The sequence below is a fragment of the Triticum urartu genome, chromosome 7A, assembly GCF_056163025.1.
Source record: "Triticum urartu cultivar PI428250 chromosome 7A, HENAU_Tu73, whole genome shotgun sequence".
NCBI lineage: Eukaryota > Viridiplantae > Streptophyta > Magnoliopsida > Poales > Poaceae > Triticum > Triticum urartu.
In genome coordinates this window covers 196,610,648-196,620,318 of record NC_141879.1, presented here as the reverse complement: position 1 = coordinate 196,620,318, position 9,671 = coordinate 196,610,648, and the positions used below count along the sequence as shown (strand labels likewise).

The 9,671-nt window shown below is 44.0% G+C and overlaps 1 protein-coding gene across 1 annotated transcript; it reads left to right on the top strand.

The window, feature by feature from the left end:
• The first annotated feature begins 8,065 nt into the window (after window positions 1-8,065).
• LOC147958969 (uncharacterized) lies at window positions 8,066-9,669 on the top strand. Its single transcript, XM_087537522.1, has 2 exons — window positions 8,066-9,401; window positions 9,635-9,669. The coding sequence occupies exons 1-2, from the start codon at window positions 8,066-8,068 to the stop codon at window positions 9,667-9,669; spliced, it is 1,371 nt and encodes a 456-aa protein (XP_087393648.1).
• The last annotated feature ends 2 nt before the right edge of the window (window positions 9,670-9,671 follow it).

The following is a 9,671-nucleotide window of genomic DNA, read 5'->3' as shown; positions in this document are numbered from 1 at the left end:
TAAAGGTAAAAAGATGATATATTGATAGATCGATTGTATGTTGTTCAATCTGTTGGGTTTCGTAGTAATTTCAAAAAATTTCCTACGCACACGCAAGATCATGATGATGCATAGCAACGAGAGGGGGAGAGTGTGATCTACGTACCCTTGTAGATCGACAACGGAAGCGTTTGGTTGATGTAGTCGTATGTCTCCACGGCCCGACCGATCAAGCACCGAAACTACGGCACCTCCGAGTTCTAGCATACGTTCAGCTCGATGACGATCCCCGGACTCCGATCCAGCAAAGTGTCGGGGAAGAGTTCCGTCAGCACGACGGCGTGGTGACGATCTTGATGTACTACTGTCGCAGGGCTTCGCCTAAGCACCGCTACAATATTATCGAGGACTATGGTGGAAAGGGGCACCGCACACGGCTAAGAATATGATCACGTGGATCAACTCGTGTCTCTAGGGGTGCCCCTGCCTCCGTATATAAAGGTTCAAGGGAGGGGGCCGGCCGTCCAAGGTGTGGCGCGCCAGGAGGAGTCCTACTCCTTCTGGGAGTAGGACTCCCCCCCTTTCCTAGTTGGAATATGATTCGTGGAGGGAGGAAAGAGGAGAGAGAGGAGGAAGGGGGCCGGCCCCCTCTCCTTGTCCAATTCGGACCAAGGGGGGAGGGGCACGCGGCCCATCTCTGGCTGCCTCTTCTCTTCTTCCACTAAGGCCCACTAAGGCCCATATACCTACCGAGGGGTTCCGGTAACCTCCCGGTACTCCGGTAAAATCCCGATTTCACCCGGAACACTTTCGTTATCCAAACATAGGCTTCCAATATATCAATCTTTATGTCTCGACCATTTCGAGACTCCTCGTCATGTCCGTGATCACATCCGGGACTCCGAACAACCTTCGGTACATCAAAATGCATAAACTCATAATATAACTGTCATCGTAACCTTAAGCGTGCGGACCCTACGGGTTCGAGAACAATGTAGACATGACCGAGACACGTCTCCGGTCAATAACCAATAGCGGAACCTGGATGCTCATATTGGCTCCTACATATTCTACGAAGATCTTTTATCGGTCAGACCGCATAACAACATGCGTTGTTCCCTTTGTCATCGGTATGTTACTTGCCCGAGATTCGATCGTCGGTATCCCATACCTAGTTCAATCTCGTTACCGCCAAGTCTCTTTACTCGTTCTGTAATACATCATCCCGCAACTAACTCATTAGTTGCAATGATTGCAAGGCTTAAGTGATGTGCATTACCGAGAGGGCCCAGAGATACCTCTCCGACAATCGGAGTGACAAATCCTAATCTCGAAATACGCCAATCCAACATGTACCTTTGGAGACACCTGTAGAGCTCCTTTATAATCACCCAGTTACGTTGTGACGTTTGGTAGCACACAAAGTGTTCCTCTGGCAAACGGGAGTTGCATAATCTCATAGTCATAGGAACATGTATAAGTCATGAAGAAAGCAATAGCAACATACTAAACGATCGGGTGCTAAGCTAATGGAATGGGTCATGTCAATCAGATCATTCAACTAATGATGTGATCCTGTTAATCAAATGACAACTCTTTGTCCATGGTTAGGAAACATAACCATCTTTGATTAACAAGCTAGTCTAGTAGAGGCATACTAGTGACACTCTGTTTGTCTATGTATTCACACATGTATCATGTTTCCGGTTTAATACAATTCTAGCATGAATAATAAACTTTTATCATGATATATAAGGAAATAAATAATAACTTTATTATTGCCTCTAGGGCATATTTCCTTCACAATCGGCCGTCACCCCTTACATATATATGAGGCGGCTGGACTTACCATACAAGAAAAGGACTCAAATCACATCCAAATCATCAAAAGTTACCCTAACTCGGAATACGAGGGCCGGAACTTCCGGTCTGGCCCGAAACTTCCGGGCTGAAATTATATCAAGTAGCCTTCTTGCACTGAATCTGAAGGCCGCATACTACTTCGGATGACGATGGTCCCAAAAGAAAAGCTGTAGATCTTGCAATGGAGAAAAACTCCTCAGTTGATCACCTTTTCATGCGAGGTCATCTTGATGTCGAAATCGGCCCCGCAAATCTGCAAACAATGTTAAAATTCCAGTCTTCGGGGCGCATCGCGTGCAAACTTTCGGTTTAGTCCGGAACCTCTTCGAAAGTTTTGCCCGGAACTTCCGAGGCAAACTTATGCAGCACACCGTTTTGGCTCTAACTTTTGCATACGAACTTCGATTTACACGTTTTTATATCAAAATCGATCGTCTCGACGAGACGAAGACAATCCGTGTAGAAACATTTCTCATATGAGTCCATCTTGAGGGTGTAATCAGCTAAATAGTGTTCTGAATATAAAATCTGAGTATTTCAAACACAACTTCGGCCGTAGAGATGAGACCAGATAGCTATGGCCCAAATATGAAAGTTTCTCTTTTTGACGATACAGAACTTTTTCACTTTGAGCCCTTCTTCATTTGAGACCATCTTAATTAAGTTCTTGGCCGTGTCAAAATCTGGTGTCAACATTTTGATTTTGAGGTTTAACAAGATTTTATTGCTCAATGGAAACAAGGACACAAATTGGGTCAGATGAATTGGTAAGCCACAAGTCGCAACCCAGATTGAGCGAAAGGGAAAATCTGGTAAAATTATGGGCTTCAAAATTTGAAGCTCAATGATAGAGGCCAAGGTACTACCACTACCTTCGTCGATCTCCTGTACCACTGATTTGTAGTTGCATGCAATAACAACTCTTGTAAGTGATAAATCCACTGTGAGGTCAAGCGCTTCCCGCGTCCCGACATGCAATAGTCTCCAATGTTGCTGGTTTCACTAGGCCTGCTATAACCAGCGACAAGGGAGTCCAGGTATTTAGCATCCTGGTCATGGCACACCGCTGCTGTCGTACCCACTGAACCATGCATTGCAGGAGAGAGCGCCATCCACATTTATTTTCATGTGCCCATCAAGGGGAGGTTTCCACGCCGACCGGAATGGTTGTCTCATGGCCCGAGCCGCTGTCTATTGCTGCCAGGAGTTGTTTGGCAATGACTTTATTTCATCAAGCTAAGCTAAGAACCTTTCCACAAAGAGATGAGTGGATAAAGGGCTTTGGAAGATATTACCATGGATCACATTTCTTCTTGCAAACCACATCGCGCATAAAGTCGCTGCTAATTTAACACACGTATGTATAGGACATTCTAGTTCAAGCTACATGCGCATTTGAAATTCAACAATTAGTTGTACTGCTTCACCATACAACTGACAAAAAATATATTAGTGATCTCTTAGAAAGGAGGCTTTTAAGCCCAATTACATGGAAAACTACAATATCTGTTGGGTGTCCAGCTGACAAAAAATTGCAACAACGCCAATATAACCCAAAAGAAATTCACATGATCACATTCACCTTGTTAAGAACCTTGATAACAGAAACAGGAAGACGCGAGCAGTATCCTCTCAACGATTGTAGCAAGGAGAGTGACTTCACAATGGGCTCGCTGCATTCACCCGCAAAAAAAAAAACACAATGGGCTCGCTGCATTAAAATACTGGGAAGATGCACAAACCGCTCCTCCATGGCCGGCCTAGTCGATCGCCTGTTACCGCTACCGGGTGGTTGTTTCTAGCTATTTCCTTTTTTGCTTCGCTGGTTTGCTCGGGTTTTCTCTCCTTTGCATTTTCCTTTTGTCACATTTATCAAATCTGTGAATATTTTCAAAATCTGAGAAAAAAAATTCAATATGAGAACATTTTACATAGATTGCAAATGGAGCTCGAGTGCCATGGAGCCCTTAAATAGAAAATTTGAAAAGTCAAATTCTTAGGTTTTCCAAAAATAAGAAAAAAATTACATATACATACATATGGATGTTTACTACTTCTCTGCAAAGTTTCATGGTGAAGTACCTTTTTATGCAAGCTACACAAAATTGATAAAGTCACGTATTTCTAGCACACTTACTATTCACTGTAAAAGTACATGATTTTTTTACAGCTTGCGTCAAAACGTATTTCGTGATCAAATTTCACATACATCTATAAGTACTTGTGTGTTTATTTTCAGATTTTTTTTTTCAAAACTTAAAAGGTTCATTTTTTTATTTTTTGAAAATTTAGAGCTCCATGAAGCCCGAGAACAAAAGAATCCACTCTTTACATTTGATACTTTGAGAAAAAAATCTAAAATTTGAAAACATTTTGTCTAAAGTTAACATTTTAAGGAAATTGTGAATGTTTCTTTAATTGAACATTTCAAAAATCATGAACATTTTAGAAAAAGTACATGTGAGTATTTTCAATTTGATGAACATTTTTTAAATTTCCTGAACATTCCCCAAAGCAAAATGTTCTCAAACATTTCATGGAAATAGAAAAGAAAAGAAAAAAGACATAAACGACCAAACAAAAGGAAAAATGAGAAAAGCAATGGAAGGCACGCTCGCATGGCTATGCTAGCGCTACTTGAGACGTCCCACACTCCCACTGTTGCTAACTCTAGTGTGTTTGCTCAACATTACGTAGCACCGAGCGTCATGTAGGATTCTCATGTTCACTAGCAAAATGCACCACCATACACATATACAGCTACGCATGCTCATGCAAAGGCTGATTGGTTTTTTTTTTGCGGGTTAAAGGCTGATTGGTTTGATGCCAACATTTGTCATTGTCAATATTTAATAAGCCATTGGCAAAATCAAGAACAGCCAAAATTCGAAAAAAATTGTGAGCTTGACAAAAGATGTTTATAACCAACCAATCAATCTTTGACATGCCAACTTTTCAAATCGAACCAATCTTCTCGCAATGACCCACCTGGTGGAAGTCTGGGATGAAGCTTGATGGTGGGTCACATGGCCCAGACGATCAGGGGCGGGGCATGACCCAAGAAACTAGGCGTCAGGCGCGCCACCGGCAAGGCTGGATAAGGCCCGAGGAGAAGGGATGCTAACCCATTGGACGCTCTGCGCGGCTAAAATGTAGGCGTGAGATAGTAGTTTTAGTTATTTTTTGAATGGCCCTAAAAAATAGTTATTTTTTCAATATATTATAAGAAATACATAAAATATATTTCAGGAATTGTATATTTTAAAAAATCTAACATTTTTTTAAACTTTGTGAACACATGAAAAATCTGAACATTTCTTACATTTTCGAATCTATTTATATTTGACGAATATTTTTCAAAGAAACTAAAAAGGAAAACATGAACAGGAAAAAAATTGATATACTATACAACAGAACAGAAATAACAATGGAAAAATGAAAGACAAGCTTCTAGTACCATCATAAAACCAGAAAGGACCTATGCTAATTCGGCCAGCTCACTCACTCGCCCTCGCCTGCGAGCATGACATGGGATTAGTCCTGGCCATGGGCAGCCTGGCCCGAACGGCCTGGCCCGACCCAGCCCGGTCCGACGCCGCTCCCGGGCCGGGCTCAGGCCTAGATTTTGAGCTCGAAGGCCGGCCGGGCTGGGTCCATCGTTTTCGCACTTTCCTGAAGGACGGGCCGGGCCGACCCGAAGCCCGACGGGCTTTTACGTGTTTGGGCCGGGCTCGGGCTTGGGTTTTTTGCGTCGGGCTTGGCTAGGCCCGGCCTGAAGCCCGGCCCGGCCCGAGGTATGGCCAGCTATACATGGGATCGACTAACGTCAGGCAATAAGAGTCTAATTGGTTTTGTTGACAAGTATAAAAATTTGGCCATCAATTGGTTCGCTACCAATTGGTTCTTGTCCACCTCTTAAAAAGTTACCAACTTTAGGCAACATTCTGACGTCATGATAATCTTATTTTTTATTTTTTACATTTTGTACTTTAAATTAATGTATATTATGAACTTAAATTTTAATAAAAACTTGAAAACTTTGTGTACCAAAAATGTTAATACAATTACAAAAAATGTTGATACCTATTAAAAGATGTTCCTCACATGAAAAAGATACCACTACCAGGTTTCAAAAAAATGTATGTAAATTGTTTAAAAATATGTATAGAATGTAAAAAAAATGATTGTGTATTATACAAAAATATCTGGTACCATCAAAAAATGCAGGTTATATTGAAAAGAAAAGCTCTCACGTTTCAAAAATTATTAAATCATGTATCTACAAAAAATTTATCATGTATTTTAAAAATAATAATTAAAACATGTATTTGAAAAAATGTTGAACATACATTAAAAATATTTTATATGCATAGAGCAATGTATGATACGTATGGAAAACGTTGACATGAAAATATATAATCGAAAAATTAGTCATGTATTTGAAAAAGTTTAAATATGTAAAAAAATGTTCATGGCATATAAAAACATGTACATAATGTATTTGAAAATTTACCACATGTACACTACAAATGTACATTCTGTATTTAAAAAACTAAAAATGTGTTGAAAAGTAGGGAAAATAGAAAATTTTAGAAAACTGAGGCAAACATCGGAAAACAAAAGAATAGGAAACGAATGAAGAAAAACAAAAAAAAAGTGAAGAAACAAAGAAAACCAAATGCAAAACAAAGAAAAAATAAAAATGTTCACGGGTTTCAAAACATGTACACTGAAATTAAAAAATGTAATACAATGTACAAAAATGTTCGTGTAATTCAAAACATATATTAAACCTCCATGAAATATATTTTATATAATGTGTATAAAAAATAGACATCAAAACATGTATTTAATAAAGATATATTTTAAAAATGTTAAAAGTGTATTAGAAATGTTTCGGATGTATAAGAATAATGTACGTTGGGCACAAAGATAGTAGACATCAAAACGTTTATTAGAAAAATGTTATTCATGTATTTACAAAATGTGAAATCCGTATAAAAATATTTTAGATGTATACCAAAAATTTAAAATGTGTAAGTAAACAATATACATCAAAACATATATTTGAAAAATAATGTGTTTTAAAATGTTTAATGTTTATTATAAAAATGTTCTTGATTTATAAAAAAGTACAGTTTGTAAGAAAAATGAAAACATGTGTAAGATAAAAAATGAAAATCAATGAAATCAAGTCTGAAAGAATGGAAACTCTGAAACCCAAAAAGAAACAAAGAAAAACTAAGAAACGGATGAATACCAAGAAAACGAAAAAAAAAGATAATAAAATCAATAAAAACGGACAAAGAAAGCAAAGATTACTGGGGAAAAAAAAAAGAGGGGGGAAACCGAGAATAAAATGAAATTTTTTGACGAAAAAATAAAGGAAAAACCGATGAAACCGGTGAAGAAACAAAAAAGGGAAATTAAAACAAAGAAACAATTGAAAACCTCAGCGAACGAGCACGATCAAGCGCTAAGAATGGGTCGGCCTACTACTTTACAGCCATATGAAAAGCTTCAGGCCAGACATAAGTAACTGTCGCGTTGAGCGATATATAGGTAAATAAGATTTGCCGATCAGCATCGAGCTTCTGGATCTTAGAAGGCATCACGTTACATGATCAGTGATTCGGTGCCACGATTTTGTGAGGTGCCTGCCCAAGGGGAGAACACGTTACAGCGAAAAACTAAATCGTTCATTACCGTCATGCACCCCTTGCACTCAGCAGCACCATTTGCGATTAGACGGGGACCCCCATGCACCCATGCAAACATATACTCCCTCCAATCATCGAAAAAAACATATACTCCCTCTGATCCAATTTACTCGGCGTATAACCATTTTCCCAAAAAAAAAAAATCCACACTAGCATGCACGTTTAGATCTTTAGTCGATTCCTTCCGAGACTACCCCTCTACCTCCGCTTCGCCTCCTTCTCTCGCATAGATCAAGCCTGTCAGTTGTATTGGTCAAACCCCCGACCCAGCTCTCCTAGCACGTCCCCGTGCATGATCCCACGATAACCAGCACGATCTCATCGACGCACTGCGCCCCCCTTTGTACGTGTAAATTTATATATACATGCGATCATACGCAGGCACCACCCAAGATGGAAAGCCCATTCATTCCCTTCTCCACATGGTATCGGACGCTGGATATCTCTCCCGTCTCTAGACCTCTTCCGCTGCACTTCCTCCTCCCCAACTGCCTCCCGTCGCCATGTCGACTCCACCACCTCCACCACCTCCCCCACCTTCCTGTCCCGGCCACAGCTCTCCGCGCACGCCGGCCGCGCCGGTGACCAGCCAGCCACCCAACCCGACCCTCCTCACCCCGTCCGTCTTCAACCGCGGGGCTCTCTTCGTCCCAGATGCCGACGCTTCCACCTCCACGGCCCCCTGCTCTCTCTCTCCTCTGGCAGGCATCTTCGTCAACCAACACGTCCCGATCGTGCTCTCGCTGAACCCTCCCAACTTCTCCCATTGGCGCACCCTCTTCGAGGTAATGTTCCAGAAGCACGCCGTCGGAGACCACATCACCGGGCCGCCGCGTCCAGGCGATCCGACCTGGCTCCAGGACGATGCACACATCGTCTCTTGGCTATACAACCGCGTCAGTGCGGAGGTGTTCGGCCTCATCCACCAGCGCGGCGCCACGGCCGCCGCCGTCTGGGCCGCCATTTGCAACCTCTTCCTGGAGAACGTCGAGCATCAAGTGGTGCTTCTCTCCACCGAGTTCAGGCGCATCGAGCAAGGGGGCTCTTCCATCATCTCCTTCTTCGCGCGTCTCAAGGACTGCGCCGACCGTCTCGCCGAGCTCGGCGCCGCCGTCGACGACCGCGACCAAGTACTCAATATGATCCGCGGGTTTCACCCCCGGTTCAGGTACGCCGTGCCCATCCTAACCATGCAGACTCCCTTCCCATCGCTTCTTCGCTGCCGCGCCTTTCTTCTTCTTGAGGAGAGCCGCCTGGCCGCCGACAGCACCACCACCGACACCGCTCTCCATGCCGCTCGGGCCCCCTCCAACCCCAACACGGGGGGCCACGCAGGCGCTGGGCAGGGCGGTGGCACCAACCGCAGTGGCGGCGGCGGCGGGCGTCGTGGACGCGGGCGGGGCACCAACTCCGGCGGGGCGGGGCACACCAACTCCGGCGGGGCAACGACCCCTCGCCCCACTGCTCCTGCCCCTGCCCCCTGGACAGGCATGGTGCATGCATGGCCCATGCCCTGGCGGCCCCACGCTCCGGGCTCCGGCATCCTCGGTCCCAGGCCCGGCGGGGCTTCACCGTTCGCCGGCTCGGCTACACACCACGCAACTGCGCCCGGCATCCCCAACTCTGCTCCACCAACTATTTGGTACCCTGCAGTACCTCCCCACCCGCTCTACAACGCGCCACCGGCGCACCCGCCTCCGACCACGACTCCGGCTTGGGACCAGAGCGCTCTCATAGCGGCGCTCAACAACATGACGGTGCAGCAGCAGCAGCCGTCTCCACCGAGCACCGACTGGTACTTGGACACCGGCGCCTCCTCGCACATGGCTTCGTCGTCAGGTATACTCTCATCTGCTACCCCTTGTTACACCCACCGCATAGTGGTCGGCGACGGCTCCTCGCTTGCAGTAACGCACACCGGTCACACCACCATTCCCACCTCCACCTCCCCTCTCCACCTCAACAACATCCTAGTTTCCCCCCATCTCATCAAAAATATACTGTCCGTCAAAGCCCTAGCCCGTGATAATCCGGTTAATGTAGAATTTGATGATCTTGGCTTCTCTCTTAAGGATCGAAGAACGAAGAAGGTGATCCTCCGCTGTAATG

Bases quoted from the DNA above. Each gene is read 5' to 3' on its own strand.
- LOC147958969 (XM_087537522.1), top strand. From the start codon at position 8,066: ATGTCGACTCCACCACCTCCACCACCTCCCCCACCTTCCTGTCCCGGC. The intron at 9,402-9,634 runs GTATACTCTCAT...TTCTCTCTTAAG, and splicing joins GCACATGGCTTCGTCGTCAG to GATCGAAGAACGAAGAAGGT.